The 16,675-nt window shown below is 36.1% G+C and overlaps 4 protein-coding genes and 1 long non-coding RNA gene across 6 annotated transcripts; 3 read left to right on the forward strand and 2 right to left on the reverse strand.

Moving 5' to 3' along the window:
* Positions 1-1,821: 1,821 nt before the first annotated feature.
* On the reverse strand, positions 1,822-4,373 carry LOC124444859. The gene is made up of 2 exons (XR_006948042.1): positions 4,193-4,373; positions 1,822-2,506 (listed from the first exon to the last, which is right to left on the reverse strand). It is a non-coding gene; the product is annotated as an uncharacterized LOC124444859 (long non-coding RNA).
* Positions 2,225-4,660, forward strand: LOC124444847 (protein FAM166B-like). Its single transcript, XM_046995514.1, has 7 exons — positions 2,225-2,346; positions 2,726-2,801; positions 2,876-2,993; positions 3,527-3,754; positions 3,817-3,994; positions 4,086-4,195; positions 4,344-4,660. Exons 1-7 carry the CDS (start codon positions 2,297-2,299, stop codon positions 4,454-4,456), a joined length of 873 nt encoding a protein of 290 aa, XP_046851470.1. The 5' UTR covers positions 2,225-2,296; the 3' UTR covers positions 4,457-4,660.
* Positions 4,661-6,955: 2,295 nt separating this feature from the next.
* Positions 6,956-9,735, forward strand: LOC124444851 (fibroblast growth factor 1-like). Of its 2 annotated transcripts, XM_046995522.1 has the most exons (4): positions 6,956-7,234; positions 8,228-8,534; positions 8,603-8,706; positions 9,215-9,735. In XM_046995522.1, the coding sequence occupies exons 1-4, from the start codon at positions 7,220-7,222 to the stop codon at positions 9,482-9,484; spliced, it is 696 nt and encodes a 231-aa protein (XP_046851478.1). In that variant the 5' UTR covers positions 6,956-7,219; the 3' UTR covers positions 9,485-9,735. The 2 variants fall into 2 exon arrangements, with proteins under 2 accessions (XP_046851478.1, XP_046851477.1); XM_046995521.1 differs by lacking the exon at positions 6,956-7,234 and having other exon boundaries at positions 7,963-8,534.
* Positions 9,736-9,846: 111 nt separating this feature from the next.
* Positions 9,847-12,059, forward strand: LOC124444846 (4-hydroxy-2-oxoglutarate aldolase, mitochondrial-like). Its single transcript, XM_046995513.1, has 7 exons — positions 9,847-10,050; positions 10,750-10,878; positions 10,984-11,111; positions 11,189-11,323; positions 11,385-11,481; positions 11,552-11,685; positions 11,753-12,059. Exons 1-7 carry the CDS (start codon positions 9,936-9,938, stop codon positions 11,894-11,896), a joined length of 882 nt encoding a protein of 293 aa, XP_046851469.1. The 5' UTR covers positions 9,847-9,935; the 3' UTR covers positions 11,897-12,059.
* Positions 11,986-16,667, reverse strand: LOC124444843 (casein kinase I). The gene is made up of 10 exons (XM_046995511.1): positions 16,459-16,667; positions 15,617-15,781; positions 15,055-15,161; positions 14,858-14,984; positions 14,609-14,707; positions 14,382-14,521; positions 13,664-13,742; positions 13,511-13,585; positions 13,185-13,434; positions 11,986-12,627 (listed from the first exon to the last, which is right to left on the reverse strand). The coding sequence occupies exons 2-10, from the start codon at positions 15,761-15,763 to the stop codon at positions 12,620-12,622; spliced, it is 1,032 nt and encodes a 343-aa protein (XP_046851467.1). The 5' UTR covers positions 15,764-15,781; positions 16,459-16,667; the 3' UTR covers positions 11,986-12,619.
* Positions 16,668-16,675: the final 8 nt, after the last annotated feature.

Here is a 16,675-nt window from a genome sequence, read left to right on the forward strand (position 1 = left end):
GTAAAGAGGGGAAAAATGGAATACGAATGAAGACAAGTAAAAAGAATGATACAAAGGAAGGGTACAATAATGGATCATCAGATCAAGAAAAGAAGAAAAGACAGTACATGAATTTGTTTCACTGCTTCTTCACTTTTCAGTTCTTTCAAGGGCAGCATTTTCCGTTATTTAGTTGCTTTATAAAGAGTACTAAACACTTGGAGCAAGGTTGAAAAGTACATGTACATCTGTTTTGTTTCCAATGTCTATTTTTTCTTCATGTACATGAAGAAAAAATAGACATGGGAAACAAAGCGTGAACATCAATGCAGACAAGTCAAAGAAAAGAGTAATGCTAATGTAGGAAAATTAGGTTTATAACATGATCTGTAAATAGCTTGAATAATTCTTTTTCCTTTATTTTGTTTTCCGTTTGAGACTTTTCCAAGACTTTTGAGAAAGATGTTAAGTAATTCCATATCGTTTCACGATACAAAAATTAGTGCTGTCTATTCTATATTCATAAAATAAAGAGAGTTTATAGGTTTGAAAAATATGTGATGTCTGCCTAAAAAATCTGCTAAAAGTACGATGTGAAAAGTTTAAAAAAATTGAGACTGATGCAAACGTGTTGGGGTATTGTGCATGACATCAATTTTGTTTTATCAATACACAAATAAGGTACTCAGTGCTTAGGTTTGACAAATACATGATTGTCTGACCTAAAAAACCTGCTACAATCACCGTTTAGTTTATAAAGCAATTGAGTGTAACGAAACAAGCCTGGACTGAAACGCGCCGGTATATAATTCGGTTTTGTATAAAATGTTTTCTTCTGCATTGTGCACAAGTAATCCACGGAAAATGCTCATCCTGGCTCAAAGGAAACATTCATCTCGACAAAGGCAAAGAGAAACTATAAGTGTAGAAGTGATACGTACAGATGCTGATTTCTACCTTACTTCAAGTACTTTGTCATCATTATAAACTAAGTTAAAAGAAATTTGAGTCAACTACCGTGTTTAATGAAATCAATCGTGGACGAAATCTATCTTCTGGTATGTAGTGCTTAGTTGAATCGTGTCTTCATATCATACACGTTTAAACACTTTCAAAATCAACCTTTGTGTCAAACTGCACGCTGGGAATGTTTCTTGTCGAGAAAGAAGCAATGCACACTAGTTGGAATTAATCAGCTATGGTTAAAATATGTTCAAATATTCAATTGAGCATCAACCTTCAAATAGAACCGTAGCACCTTCATCATTGTTGATTTTCAAAATGAAAATGCATGTTTTTTTAATTCACCTTTTCCAAAACTTTTTTCTTGGTGTCAAAACTAGTTTCACAAACAAGGGTGTTTGTTTTTCTCATTAAATTAATTTCTTTTTAATTTCTTATTAATTTTTTTTCTTTTTATGGGGTATAGGAGAGGTGACTAATCCCACCCCAATAGCTAACTTTGCAGGAAAAATTACCATGACGGTCAACATGAAATATGTGCGTAAACCTCACGGCTCTTGACGAAAAAACTGAAATTGAGAAACCCTAGTTAAAAGCAGTGTGAACTGTGAACATAGTTGTAACTTTCAGAAACAAATAGCAATAATATTTCGTAAATGCTCGAAGTCTTTAGATCATTCATTTTTATAGGGGAGGTTATTAAAGGAAAAAACAGAGTTGAGAAATATTTACCAAGAAAATGACAATGCAACAGCCTCGGACAAATTCTCATTCTACATAGATGAACAATCATACTTATAGCGCAGAACATATTCATATTTTTTTAGATAAAACATAATTTGGTTTGTCGCAAGTAAATAGTTAAATAAAATCGTCAAGTGAAAGGATGTAAAATACTTTAATTTGTTGAATTCCTTTGTCATACCTGTCAAGTAATTAATATAATAATTTTCAAATTACACGTCATTAAGACCCACTAACTACCGGACTTGATGAGAATATGATAGATACTTATGGAAAAAAGTCAGTGAAATCCTTCACCAAACTAAAAGATATCAATCGTACAAATATTTTTTTCCGTATTAAAGTTTCACTGCATGCAAAGACAAAAACAAGCAATAACAATTGCTTTTCATTTATCGTTAATCGAAAAACGCACAACGATGTTAGATGTGTTTACATTTGGTTTATCGTGGATACGAAAGACTTAAATCATCCGTTCTTACAATACAGTACAATAAGACTCCAGCGATGTATGCAATTTTTTAGTGAGGAGGCGTCTGTTGTTGTGGTAACAGAAAGTGGGTAGTATGTTCTTTTCTCAACATCTCTTTCTTTGTGTGTATAAATAGCCATGGGATTCGAGGAGACGTTAAGGCCAAATAAATCAAGCAACTTGCCAGGGTGAGTAGAAAATATTATGCTAATACAGAGAGCCACAACGTTATAATTACTAAAGTTAGTGGATTGAACTTTGGAGAACGTAACATGTTTGTAGATGTGATAGATCAACACTAACAGCAACAGTCCTTCTTAGGATCGCACTATCGTCAACAATCCAAATCTACAAACACATAATAAGTATATTGTTGAAAAATTCTTCAGCACCATTAAGTGCCCATGGCGATCTTATGTTGTCCATAACTACTCAAGTGAAGTTTTTCTTCTATGTCCTCTGCAACACAGCATTGTATAGTTACACAGTGAAAAAATCTTGTTAGACTTTTTCATCATCGAATAGTTACTGCCATGCTTTAAACACTCGTTTACTTCAATATACCAGTTATACTGGATACTGTCCAAGACTGAGGTTCAAGTGTGGTCGTACATACGGTTCCGAAACAGACAGATTAACAAAAGTAAGTTTTGATGATTTTTAACGTTGTGGGACCTAGACTATAGTACAACTAAGTACACGTTAATTTTTTCATAGCTTTATACAAAAAACGAAAAATTAAATCCAAACAATGCCCTTAACCCAACATCAACACCTCTCCCTCTGGCTACAGGAGATAACAAGCTGACAGCTAGCATGTTGCCGGGTTATACAGGTATAAAATATTTAACCTACAAGTGCACGAGTCTAGATAATTTTAATCTTTCAAATTCCATGCAGACCTAGCAAGCAGGGTGTTAGGAATTGCGTTTGGTGTTTCCAATTGAACTTAAAAGTTAAAAAAATGACTGAACAGTAGTTACAAAGCAATTTTTGATGGCATAGGTGCTAGGTGATTAGACCGTGAGTTGGAAACGTGAGGTAGTTTCAGTTGTTTGAATCAGAATTTGTATTTGATGGTAAGTTACACCCGATTCCTAATGTAACGGTGTGAAAAGATTACAATTGTTCTACAAAATATAGAATTTGGCCAATTACGATTAATGAAATTTAACTTTAGTAAAAAAAGCTTACTGAGATGAAAACTGCTTACAGAATGTAATGTTACCATGGTAACTAGATTTGGAGACTATCGTCTGTTAGTTTGGGCAGTACCCGATGCAAAACGACGACAAAAACGACGACTAGTTTCCCGAGTTTTATTGTTGTTGGGTGTCGTCAAACAACACACCAACTCATTTTTTCCAGGTTATGTACCAATCCACACACCCGGTTTCATATATGGTTCAACATACAAAGAAAGTACTGAAACAGCTTTGAAGAAATTTCTAGAGAATGTGGAGAGAAAGCGTTCAGAACAAAGGAGTCTTTCTCGCACCGCTATTCACAAGCAAAGTCTGAGAGAACGCGAAGATTATTGCAAGCCTGCTACGTATCCTGAAATTAACGTGGCCTACAGTAAAAACTACACAGTCAGTGAGTACAGACGAGACTATCTACATTCTTCGATGAAATTCTAATGGCGCTTTACGTTTTAGCTGATAGGAAATCTTTCATGGAATCACCTGTCTCTGGCTATACAGGATTCATCCCAAACTTTGAACGGTTCGCTTTGGGTCAACGGTATCATAAGTGGACCAAAGAAGGACTGCAAGAATCAGTTCAATCCAGATTAAGAAATCAACATCTATTGACCAAGAGAGTTGTACTCGTGACGTAAGATTGCTATAGCAACTAAGCCTGTGTAATTTGGTAAAATTAATTAATCCATTTGTTAGTTGAACTGGAAGTTTCTTTTCGACTGTAGACCAGATCTGACGACTTCTAAAAGACCCTTTTCATCCGGTGATGCACCCAGTGTACATGTACTATACAATAATGCAGGAATGCTACCAAAATACACTGGATACATACCAAGTAAGACATGGCTTACGAATTATGATGGCAGCACAATTTCATCCATTTCTTACCATCAGTATCTATGTCAACAATATAAGTAGGAACGCTGTAAGAGCTAACACAATTCTCAAGTATAAATTTTCGTTGATTTGTTTTTCTTTGTTAGCTGCTCGTTACCGCTTTGGTAAGACATATGGCAACACTACGCGGGAGGTACCAGCCTGCACAGACCCTCAAGGATATGCTACAGGCAAATACATCACGTTTCCCATGATGTGACCGAATACCAGTAAATACCAGCATGCACACTGAGTACAAGAGAGAAGCACTGGACTATATATAGTTGTCAGGATGCGGGGCACAGTGTGAATATTATTTTATTAAGAAAATTCTGTGGAGTAATTATCAAGTCGATAAGTGGGAGATCTTGAAGCGAGAGCACGTTAAACTACATATCAAATAAAGTCTAATCTCTTCAGTTTCACATTTCGTTATCATTCCATTGCATAATTCTATTCCAGAGTGATAGATTTTAGATTAGAAATTTCGTGGACATCATTTCGTTCCTTTATTTTGATGTACAAATTCCATGAAAATTTTGTTGTCTGGCTCAGCATGCTGCGATCAAAACTTTAAGAAAGAATTTCGGCAGGAGAGTGGGTGGAATCCCTTCCTAATGTTCAACCAAATGCTGAATGTCGTTGAAGCAACTTCGCACCTTGCTGATGCGTCTAGACATTGAGGAATAAGAAAATTACAGAAATAGCTTCACCGTCATCGCAGCCTGACATTATGGCTTACGGTTAAAGATGAACGAAGAACTCTGATTTCCAATATTCGCAAATTACCACAAAGATATCACTCGTGCGTATGCAAGATCGCTGGTAATGAATGAAAAGATTTCTGCACCGGATTTATGGTGGAGAGTCAGAGCAGTCTCGTGAAATTTTAGCCTCTTGGTCGATTATTTTATATCCTAGCCTGTAGCGCATACTCCAAAAAGCCCGAATTAAAAAATTTCTATTAATTACCATAATTTGTTTTCGAAAGTGATATGTTGCTAGAAATAAGAAAAATATGAACAATCTTTATTAAAAAATAAATCCCTTTCAGTCATGACTTATTACCACTTATCACGATCATGTCACATTTTTTTAATGCTTGTAATCCACGTCGGACTTAAGAGCCCTGTTTTCCTTTTCTTCTGGAAAAGGTTAAAATAAAACACATTGTGTACATTGTTGTGGATGTATATTATTGAAGAAGAGAGGGCATTTTCACTCCCCGCTGCTCAGCAAGTCCAAAAGTAGGCGCACTTGTTGAGAAACTTAATTTATTTTCAATATTGTCGTCAGTTGCACTAAGCTACTAATCTTTAATCTACAGTGGGCATTACACTTAGAATGATATCCATTAACCCTAAATTGGCAATTAGTGAAAAACTGGATTATAATGACCAGAAAAACAGCAAAGTAAACAATACAAAATATTTGAGCAATGCAGCAAAAAGAGAATAAAGTTCAAAATGCGGTGGATTTCATTAGACTCTGTGCCTTTAGCACGCTGAGTGTGAATGCTGTGTTATAATTTCATACTAAGAAGATATTGATGGAGTAATTCCGTCAAATGTAACGATACATCATCAACAAAGAATGTTTCATGGTTTAATTATTCTGCCTAGTTGAACGAACATTCTACTTTCTACAAGCACTAAGAAAATAAGAAATATCATAATCAGCCCTTTAGAATTGCAAGCAATTTTCGTCATATTGATACTATCATAAAATCAATAGTTTCTGTTACATGTTTTTCATTTACGATCTAAGAAAATTACGAAATCTTCTACAAATTTTCACGCATGAAACATGAGAAAAACAAGTCACTGATTAAACGTATATAAATGTAAATTGTCGAAGTGCTACCTGATGTGCGAAAATTTCAGCGCTGGATGAAGTGATGAATATATGATGCGAAGGAATGTGAAATAATATAATAGCTAGACTTTTAAGAGGTATCAAACAAAGCCACCTCATTAATACAGGCAAAGAGCCAACGTGTTAAACGATTTCCACCCATGTTTTTACCTGCGGGTAAGACTGAGAAATGAACATACATAAACAATGCGTGCGGTAAAGGAAATGGGAGATTTTTGCTGAATAGAGAAAGTTACACCAACTTTATTCATTCGGTTGAACACATCGGTCCAAAGTAAACACACGTCCGTGAACGGGACAGATGAGACACCGATTGTCTGAAAGATCTTTGTGTCTATACCTTTTCATTTTCTACGCGCAAAGTATAAAACTTCTCCTGTCTCTAATCAAAAAGCTGGTCCACGACACAAAAGGAATGCAACCGTAAATTTCCTAATGGGCGGCATGTTTCTATTAGCTCGGCAATTAACATGTTTATTTCAACATTCTTGACAGCTGCAATGATGTAAAACATATAAATATGTGTAATATCAGGAAATATACGCTATATTTAACTAATTTCACCAAATGATCCACAACAGAGAATATCACTGCAGCTTCATGCATTCTCACAAATAAGACACGATGGTCACATGCTTTATTACACTTGAATGGATTTTCAGAAAACTACGCATCTTACGTCAATGGGTGTAATAATACAATGACAAGTCGATTTTCGACGTCGGCTTAAAAGAGGCATATTTTAAATCACTCAATCTAAGTAATTTGCTCTAACCCGAGTATGCCGACGTGTGCTTTAAGCACTTGAGAATTTGTTAAGGATTAAATCCTGGCTAGCCAGTCTGGAACGGCGAGCGGCGATGATTTTTGGTACAAACTTTCCGACATATTTAAAGGAAACGCATGGAGAGAGCGAAGATAAGTTAGAGAACTTTCGCGCAGCTTGACAGAGAAGGCATTCCGACAAATGAATGTAAGTAGGCAACAAGTTCGCAACAAGCCTACTGCGCCCGCACGGCACACTGTCTGAGCTTACGAGCAACAAACGATCATTTCCTGAGAAACAGCAACAAGATAGCATTGCTGCCACGATTGAACATCCGAAAACATGTGTGCAATCAAGGTAAGCAAAACATTCAGAATGTAGAATCGCGTTTTCTAAACAAACATACTTAGTTTGTCAACTCGTTTCATCACGAAACACTTTAATAAAAGGAGTTCGCATTTTTGCTTGAATGCAGCCTTATTTCAAAACAATCGCCAGTTTCTTCCCAAAGTGGAAAATTGGAGATGAAAAATAGTACTACCTCTTTCTTTAAGTTAAATTGTGCGACAAATCATTGACTTTAATTGGAACATGGGAACTTTCCCCTTTTCAGGCCTTGACTAATAAATCACAGATTATGTGTAAATGGAGTTTTATTTGTTGAAAATGTTGATTTAACCGAGGATTTAACAGTTGAAATTTTTGAGCTTAGGCCAACTTTATAATATGGATCAACACACTGCATTAACAACTTTGTCAAAGGATCAGAATAACATTAACATCACGACATCACGACATGGGCTTGGGGCAATAAATAACAAGTATTAACTACACGTATTCAACATATAAGAATGTACTATTGACGAAACTATGATGTTTTAGGCTACATGGATCAGGAATATCTTAAAAACAGATTTCCCTTTCTTCTTAGTCTGATTGTAAGACAAATTACCACCCAGCTTTTGGGTTGTCTACTTAAAGCACGCGATGCAGAGAAAATAATACCGTTGACACAATCAGCTCTATCGAAATTATTGATTATATGTCCTCACTCGCTTTTTACCATCTAGTTAACAGCAAAATACCATATTGTTTTTGTGCAAACAAATCTTTACGTGTATGAGAAGGTCAAGGCGTAACAGTTTACAAAAACATTATCGCACAAGTAAATCGCATTGAGCTAATGGTTTTAACGTTAATGAGATTTGTCGACAAAATCCATTTTGATTTCAATTGCTCGATCCCCGATTACGTTTTGTGGATCAACATTGAATTCACGAAAGATCCCCATCGGTTGCCCAGTTAACAGTTTGCGCCAGCCAAATGAACTATCTTGTTTTCGTTTCAAAGGCCATCACAGTCTTCGCTGTCCTGTTCTTCAGCGGAATATTATGGATGCTCCCGACAGCAAGCCATGGGAGAGATTTTCGCTTGGCAGCAACACCGCGCAAGAAGATTTTATCGCGCTACCTCGAAGACGTTGAAAGAATTCAATCGGGTGATAAAAGCTCAAGAAGACAGGCGCGTCATCTTAACTTCAAAAATCACACGCCTTCTGGAAAGATGAAAGCTCAGCTGTATTGCAGAACGGGATTTCTTCTGGAAATTCTCGATAACGGACGGATCGCCGGCACGAAAAACGTCACATCCAAATATAGTAAGCATGCTTATGAAACATATACGTCGACTGCATGACGTAGTGTAATGTATTGATCGTATTTTAAGCAATTGTCGAGATTCAAGTCTTTGGTGGTGTTCAAAGACGCTTAAAAGGAGTCCAAACAGGGAGGTATCTGTCGCTTAACAGCAGAGGCCGTTTACTGTCGATAGTAAGTTGATAAATTGTTACGTATTACTTTGAAATTCAAAATAACCATTTCTACCCCCAAGTATTCTATATAATGTCAAGTCTCTAAATTACATGAAAAGATTCCGGTCTGATAACGCTGTTACTGTAAATGATCCAATAAACGCATCGTACGCAAAAAACCCCTCTTTGAAACGTGAGTTTTAACTAGGCACCTCTCTCTAATTAACGCCCCATCTCTAATAGACGCCCTCGCCGCATTACCATTGTAACATCACTATAATGGTGGGTCGTCCATTAGGCTCAGAAACCGAATATGTAGTCTTAGTTTGTTTACATTTGTACACAGTAAAGTGATAAAACACCCAAATTTATTAAACACCTCGTATTTATTTAAGGCTCACCCAAAAACCACCATAACATTATACTGAATGTGTTATATGCGCATATAACACACCATAAATTATCGGGGCGTTGTTCACCAAACTAGTTACTTTTAACATTCTATATGTTAAATTCTATTTCTGTAGCGAAATTTCAGCTTCAACGACAACACGTTTTTTAATGAAAATCACGAAGAAAATGGTTGGATTACCTACAGCTCAACGCATCATTCCCGGGGTTGTGGTTCGAAGAAAGACTCGAGCAAGAATAACGAATGGTTTATCGCAATAAAAAGAAACGGATCCTTGAAAAGACCATGCAAGACTGTGTCTGGAATGCCCTCAACACAGTTCATCCCCCTGGGGAGAAAACGTGATGCCACGTGGCTTGATAACGTAAAGGACAGCAACAAATAATTTCAACTACAACTGCCTAGTGTATAGTTTTGGGAGGGAAAGGGCATTGAAAAGATCCGTGGCATTTAAATGTTTCACATTGTGACAAACACGAGGAAGTTGTACTTCAAGATTGAGATAAAGTCTGTACTCACCTAGTTTAGCATAAGGCCAATTTTTTACAATATTGTGAATTCACCAACGCAGAATGATAAAGTCGATGTGTTCCTAATTGCCTTGACGTCTTTTAATAATACATTTCTACTGCACGATTCTATGACTTCACTTAATTTGGCCATCTTGCAGGAACATGCCCTGTGTTATTGACTTGTTTGCTGTTCCAGGGGGAGGGTGTAAACGTTGAGTGACATATTTATTAGTCAACAATGTCAGTCAGAAGTATCAAATTTCCGGCTGTACACAACACAATGCCGTGATAGAGATGCATTTTATACACATACCTTCATAAAATATGGATTTAAGTGGAATATTTCCCCCAATCACAACACCTTTCAACGAAGAAGAACAAATCGATTACGACAAGTTGCGAGAAAACCTTGAGAGATGGAATGAAATACCTTTCAAAGGTTTCACAATATAATCTTCTATGTTACGTTGTGGCGAAGATCTTTTGCAGTCTGATTTCTTTACAACGTTATAAACACTGGTTTTGTTAAACACATCGCACATGTTTGGCGCAAGATTCGTCCGTAGTTTATTCATAGTTACACTGTTTGAAATGTTTTATAAACTTGGATTAAACATTTCAACTTCAAAACAAACTTCTCAACATGACGCCCAAAGTAATGTAACAATTTAGAAGTCAGTTCCAGCCGCTATGTAACAAACTCTGTGTTAAGTATGTAGTGGGAATGCGTGCAGTAGTCCTGATATGTAAATTTTAGAACGTTATCATTATTCATTTCTTTAGAAATCTTTACTTTTCACAGGGAGTGAACACAAAATTAACATAACCCTCACTGGGTTAATTCTTCTATGTGAATTTCAGATTATTAGCATTGTTCACTTTTTTCAAAAACTTTCATTTTGTCAGCCAACCGAGAAAAATTTACATAGCATGACAGGCTATTGCTGGCAGGCTACGCCACTGTATATCAGAGTATAGCGAGACAATAGCAAAACAACTAACATCATCAGAACTTGAAAGAAATAATTGAACTTTTCAATGAAATTCTCGATATCACAAAGTTATAATGCAAGAAAAGCAAATTCATGGTAGTGGTACAAATTCTTGTCATTTGTTTTGTTCTTTCCCCCTCCATTAGGTTATGTTGTGCAAGGTTCAAATGGTGAGTTTGCATACCTTGATCCAGATGAAAGAATAGAGCTGGTGAAAAAAGTAAAAGAATATGCAGCTAAAGAAAAACTGATCATTGCAGGAGCAGCTTGTGAAGGCAACTAATGATCATAGTTATTAGATACATGCAATTTTGAAAACCATGACCAGTTTTATGAAAAGTAACAAATCATCTGATTGGCTTATATGTTCTTTCTTGAAGGAACAAACCAGACCATTGCTATGGTGAAATGTATGGCTTTAGCTGGCGTTGACTCTGTTCTTGTGTCAACACCTTGTTTCTACAAGTCAGGAATGACTAAAGAAGCATTGCAGTTACATTACACTAAGGTCTGCTCTATCAAATGTCTTTCTCATTTAATATTCATCTTTTTTTAATCGGATACAATTTTGCTTTTGTGTTGCAGGTTGCAGACTCATCCCCAGTCCCAGTCATACTATACAGTGTTCCTACCAACACTGGGATTGATCTTAATGAGGAAATAATTGTTAAATTGTCTGAGCATCCTAACATTATTGGATTGAAAGACAGTGGGGGCAATGTATGCAATTAAATCCATTTTATCAATTCATAAAATTTACCAGGTATTCATTATTGAATAGATCACAAAAATTGGAAGTGTTCTTCATCGTACAATGAAAAGACCCTTCCAGGTTTTAGCTGGTTCAGCGTCTTTTCTTTATGCATCCCTCACCTTAGGTAACTTGTGCAATTTGTCAAAATCATGTGGATTATTAATGACTTGTAAAACTACTGTTGCTTTGTTTAGGGGCAGTTGGGGGAGTGTGTGCATTGGCTAATGTGCTTGGAAGAGAAGTTTGTCATTTAGTTGACCTACACAAAAATAGAGAACATGAGAAAGCAAAAACACTACAACATCAGCTTATTGCACCAAATACAGCTGTAAGATAAATGAACACTGACATCATGTCATCTTGATTACATGTTCTTACATAAAATTCTTTCATAGGTCACAGCTGGACATGGTATAGCAGGCCTCAAGGCAGCAATGGATATGTTCGGGTACTATGGTGGATCACCAAGGTCACCATTACTGCCAATCACAAATGAACAAATAAAAGACATCAAGGCAACATTTTCACCTTTTCTGTAAAACTTGGAAAATTTCTCACAATTTTAATTTCATTAGCTACCACTACACTAGCCAATTAATTGCTATAATAGACACATAGCATAACAAAATTCTTGAGAAATATTTAATGGCTCATATTCTGTTACAAAAGTTAACATTCAAAATAAATTATTTGGATGTTCAATGTTGAACAAAGACTACTATAGCAAAATATACACCACAATTTACTATCATCTTCACGAAAGTTTGTTGATGAATGGACAACAAAAGTATAATACTGAGAAATACATTCCCATGCAACAAAATACTACCAGGGGACGGGTGAGAGAGTAGGGTGGGGAGTGGCATCATGGTGTCAGGATACTGCAAATAACACATATGACAGCAAAAGGCTGCGTTCTCTTCTATAACGAATATGTGCGTGAAATTCAAATATTTCATAAATAATGACAAGTTGAATGAAAAATCGCGCGCTACAGCATAAAAGAAACAGCGTCTTAACCTAAAATATTTCTCAAATTTGTTACTCGTGCATCATTGCACGTGTTTAATGATAGAGAGATAAAACGCGATGCATTGTGGACGGTCGGTCGACGTCAAAGACACTCAACTCGTTCATCGTTATGTACAATAGTTGCTTTGTCCGATTTCCTCAACGAGAAACGAAGCTTAGATAAATCCAAATGTAGAAGTGCTACCGAAATATTCCGTTACTTAGTATAAATTGCTGATAGTGTCTCAAATTTATCGACCTAGACAAAGAGAAAACGACGCTAACGCGAAAAAGATACACAGACCTCTTACATCAGAGGGAAAAATGAACTCCTTAAGAAACATGAACAAGTGTATCAGCAGACTTTGAAATTTTTTTTACACACGGCGGGGGGGGGGGATGTCGAGCAAGGGGCGTATCGAGCAGGGAGCACGGGGGTGTGACCACCCGAACTTTCTCACAGACAACCATCTATTTTTGAAATCAATAACGAATTTTACAAACCAACCGACCATTTTTCAAAGTGGGGCTTTCCTAAAAGATAGATGGTTGTCGGTTTTTTGAACAAAAGCAGTCGGTAATTTTTCAATTTATGCATTCATTCACTTGTCGTAGGTGATACGTGTCTTTCACCACCAGGGTTACCAACTTACGTAGTGCGTGTATACGATTTTCAAAAAGCGTAAAGGGTCTTCGTCGATAAAATGATTGAAAAACACCCCATTAATCTGAATGCATTCGATACGCCAATCATTAAACTATATTTTAAAAGAACAACTTGTTTCTAACTGCATCAAGCAAAAATGTTTCACTAACCTCTTGTCTTAGCTTCTCGTTCATGTCTCTTGGCACCAGTTCCCGGCGTGGCAGCTGCCGTGCTGGAAGTAGACGCCTGTTGTGCAGCTTTTTGCTTTAATAATGTCCAGTCAAACACGTAGTCATACTGATGGTTCAATGTACGAAAGAGAATCCGAAATAATTGTCTGAGATACATGTAGTCTGGTGCTTCTTCGAAACGCAAACCTCGACAGTAGTTTAAATACATAGCAAACTCTGCTGGAAAACCCTGAAAAAATATGAATTGAATGTGAACAAAATCTTCATTCAGAAAAAATTTATAGTAAAAATACCACTACTCTTACTTTGCATAAGACTTCCACAGGTGTTGACATCTTTTTCTCAGATATTTTTTCATACTTTTGTTTTTTTGTCGCTGCCTGTTGACGTACAAACAAGTTAAGGCAGATGACCCTTGCTTTGAGAACATGTTGAAAACACAAATGTTAGAAAAAAACCTTTAGTCCTTGCCAAGGCAAACTTGTCCTATTGAAGTACATAAGGACATAACCCAAGGACTCCATATCATCACGTCTCCTAAAAAAATTGTAATTTGTTGCTGTAAGCAGTTTTGTTATTTTTTTGCACTGTTGTTATTTTCACAGGCTTGCAAAACCCAGTCCATCAACAGACATTTCAAAATATCAAAGAAAAACCAAAAAGAGAGATTTTATACAAAGAAACAGATTCCAAGAAATTAAACCATCAAGAAATTCAAAATCTGAATCAATACAAGAGAGGTAAAGTTAAGTGTAAATTTTCGACTTTGCTTCAAAGCCTTCAAACACATTTACACTTCATTTTACATATCTTACTATATGTAATTTAAATGTTGAACTTAAAGATGACATTATCTTCAGAATCTGCTTCTTTGTATATATTTTTAAAGCTTTTAGCTGGATGTAGCTTTTTGAAGTAGTATGTATTGTGAAACATCATGGCCAACTCATTGAATACTTATGATCTAATGATGGTTTAGAAAGATGATAAAGATTTGGCATTAGTTGGCAAATAATTGTCCAACAATGCAGTAAAGATTGACAAGCTATATTCAAATAATTGTTTATTTTGTGAAGACAGGTCAGTAAAATATAAACAACTTGTCAATGTTCTAAAGATAGTCAAAATATCAACAAATTGTCCAAGAATGTAAAAATCGGTGAATGGTATACTAACGATTGTTCAATGCCAAGATGAGCATTAATGCTGGCATATCTTGCAGTACCAGTAAGGTTTTTGTCTTCTCTATATGGAATATGCTGCTTTGTTCGGCTGTCACGATACTTCTTCGCAAGACCAAAATCAATTAAAAACAACTAAAATGATGTGAAAATCTTGGTAAGGAAAATGGAAAATAATTGGAAATAACAAGTTTTTCTCCCTAAATTGCGGATGATGCTCACTTTATTACAATGTTTACCAATTCCCATAAGAAAGTTATCTGGCTTTATGTCGCGATGTATGAAATTCTTATTGTGAACATATTCGATTCTACCAATCATCTACAACATAAAAACATTGAGTTAATTACACATGAAACTATTAAGGAGAGCCTTGAAGATTTTCCTCACCAAACATTTGCATCATAAAAATGTTGAATTACACATTAAAACATCAAAGGAGAACCTTGAGGATTTTCCTGAACATTTTACCTGATCAGCTAGCATCAATACAGTCTTCATAGTAAAACGCCTTGAACAAAAGTTGAATAAATCTTCCAAACTTGGTCCCAACAAATCCATCACTAAAATATTGTAGTCCTTTTCCTGACCATACCACCTACAATCAATGATAGTGAATGTCTATCACGAAGAAGTAAAAAGGGGAGAATAAAGTTGAACATTGCCACCTTATGTGAGGTATCCCAACACCACCTTGCAGGATTTTATATAGCTTTGATTCATAAAGCAACTGTGGGTGACGAGCTTTGGAAGATTCTAATTTGACTGCTACTTCCTACAAAGCACACAGAAAACTGCTATTATTAAGAGTTGCAAATACAATTATTCTCCTGAGCAAAATCAAGTGACATTCTTTTGTCATTCAAACAAATTGGATCAATTAACTGTTGTAATTGTTTTTGAAAAGTACATAGTTTAAAACTTCGTGTCATCTGCTTTGGAAATGCATGAAGTATTTAAGGGACTTTAATAGCTCCCATCTCATACTGAAACCAATCATATGGCTTTTAGCAAACATTTATAATCGGCAACTATAAAAAACAAAATCATGAGTATTAATCTATGCAAGGGAGAACAGGAAATCGAGTTCATAGAGATGAAAGACTTTCCTAAGTTGTTTTCTTAACAATAATAAAAAAAAACAACGAATGAAGTATTACAGTATACAGAATATAACAAACTGCAATTGAAACGAATATTCGCCATTCGGGTTAGTCATTAGCAACACACCTCGGCGTTCGTAATGTTTGTTGCCAAATAAATATCTCCAAAGGATCCACTGCCAATTTTTCGGACCAGACGATATTTACTGCCGACTATGAACTCGGATTTCGACTCTCTCGAGCTCGACATTTCTGTTGGTAGTCGTCTATTCATTGGTCCGATATTTTTCCCCTGAAATTACAATAATTTCTCAGTCATGGAGTAAGAGGAGTATCATATTATGACGATGATTTATTGATTACGGGCCTTTCAGCTGGGTTTAATGGATAAAAAATTCATCGACAAACAAACTATACACTACACCAGCATGCCTCAAAGCAAATAAAAGCAATTTCAACCCTTCCAGCCATCGACTGTTGACCCGAATCGCAACATTGAAAACTTTAGGTACAAAATCGGTCGGATTCGAAAAAAAAATTCCCCCCAAAAAACAATTGCGTTTGTAGCCTCTTGAAAATAAAAGCTTTTCTAATTTCTTTATACCTTCGCGATATTCGATCAAACATATTCGGATTACGTTAAAGTTAAGTCCAAAACAAAGAGTTATTTAGGCTCAAAGCGCGGTTGACCATGAATTATTTACAAGCAATGAACCGCACAAATTTTATACGTTCAACTCAATTCGCCACACGAAAGCTGACTAAGTGCTTCATAGTCCATAATGAAATGTACAAGAAGGCCACGATGAACTGTATTTACATTTTTTGACAAGCTTAGCTTGAAATATGCACACCTTTTAGGCAGCAAGACCTATGTTTTCACAACCCGATGACACAGGCATTACCTTCAAAACAATGAACCTCATTGGACTCTTTTTACAACCGACAATTAGCGCAGTAAAATCTTACCTTTCCCCCAAAATATTATGCTGAAGTGAAGAATGGGACGCAAATTGTATACATTCATAGATTTCGGCCTGATTGCACACAGTTAAGCAGTGAAAGCAAAAAAATTGTCGACATATCTACTCCCTCATAAATGCCTATTTCTTCCCCTCACGGGAGTTCCACGACCAGCGGTCATATGCACACGGGCTCATGGTTGTCGCCATAGTGAATGCGCAGA

Source organism: Xenia sp. Carnegie-2017, unplaced genomic scaffold, assembly GCF_021976095.1.
Source record: "Xenia sp. Carnegie-2017 unplaced genomic scaffold, XeniaSp_v1 HiC_scaffold_21, whole genome shotgun sequence".
Lineage (NCBI taxonomy): Eukaryota > Metazoa > Cnidaria > Anthozoa > Malacalcyonacea > Xeniidae > Xenia > Xenia sp. Carnegie-2017.

What these genes read in the sequence shown, in the direction of transcription:
- LOC124444847 (XM_046995514.1), top strand. Translation starts at nt 2,297, where the DNA reads ATGGGATTCGAGGAGACGTTAAGGCCAAATAAATCAAGCAACTTGCCA. An exon ending in AAATCAAGCAACTTGCCAGG is followed by an intron (nt 2,347 to 2,725) that starts GTGAGTAGAAAA and finishes TCAATATACCAG; the next exon opens with TTATACTGGATACTGTCCAA. An exon ending in CAGTAAAAACTACACAGTCA is followed by an intron (nt 3,755 to 3,816) that starts GTGAGTACAGAC and finishes TTTACGTTTTAG; the next exon opens with CTGATAGGAAATCTTTCATG.
- LOC124444851 (XM_046995521.1), top strand. Translation starts at nt 8,201, where the DNA reads ATGAACTATCTTGTTTTCGTTTCAAAGGCCATCACAGTCTTCGCTGTC. An exon ending in AAACGTCACATCCAAATATA is followed by an intron (nt 8,535 to 8,602) that starts GTAAGCATGCTT and finishes TCGTATTTTAAG; the next exon opens with CAATTGTCGAGATTCAAGTC. An exon ending in GAGGCCGTTTACTGTCGATA is followed by an intron (nt 8,707 to 9,214) that starts GTAAGTTGATAA and finishes CTATTTCTGTAG; the next exon opens with CGAAATTTCAGCTTCAACGA.
- LOC124444846 (XM_046995513.1), top strand. Translation starts at nt 9,936, where the DNA reads ATGGATTTAAGTGGAATATTTCCCCCAATCACAACACCTTTCAACGAA. An exon ending in TGCAGTTACATTACACTAAG is followed by an intron (nt 11,112 to 11,188) that starts GTCTGCTCTATC and finishes TTTGTGTTGCAG; the next exon opens with GTTGCAGACTCATCCCCAGT. An exon ending in TGAAAGACAGTGGGGGCAAT is followed by an intron (nt 11,324 to 11,384) that starts GTATGCAATTAA and finishes ATTATTGAATAG; the next exon opens with ATCACAAAAATTGGAAGTGT.
- LOC124444843 (XM_046995511.1), bottom strand. Translation starts at nt 15,763, where the DNA reads ATGAATAGACGACTACCAACAGAAATGTCGAGCTCGAGAGAGTCGAAA. An exon ending in TATTGATGCTAGCTGATCAG is followed by an intron (nt 14,708 to 14,857) that starts GTAAAATGTTCA and finishes TTTATGTTGTAG; the next exon opens with ATGATTGGTAGAATCGAATA. An exon ending in CATCTTGGCATTGAACAATC is followed by an intron (nt 13,743 to 14,381) that starts GTTAGTATACCA and finishes CAATTTTTTTAG; the next exon opens with GAGACGTGATGATATGGAGT.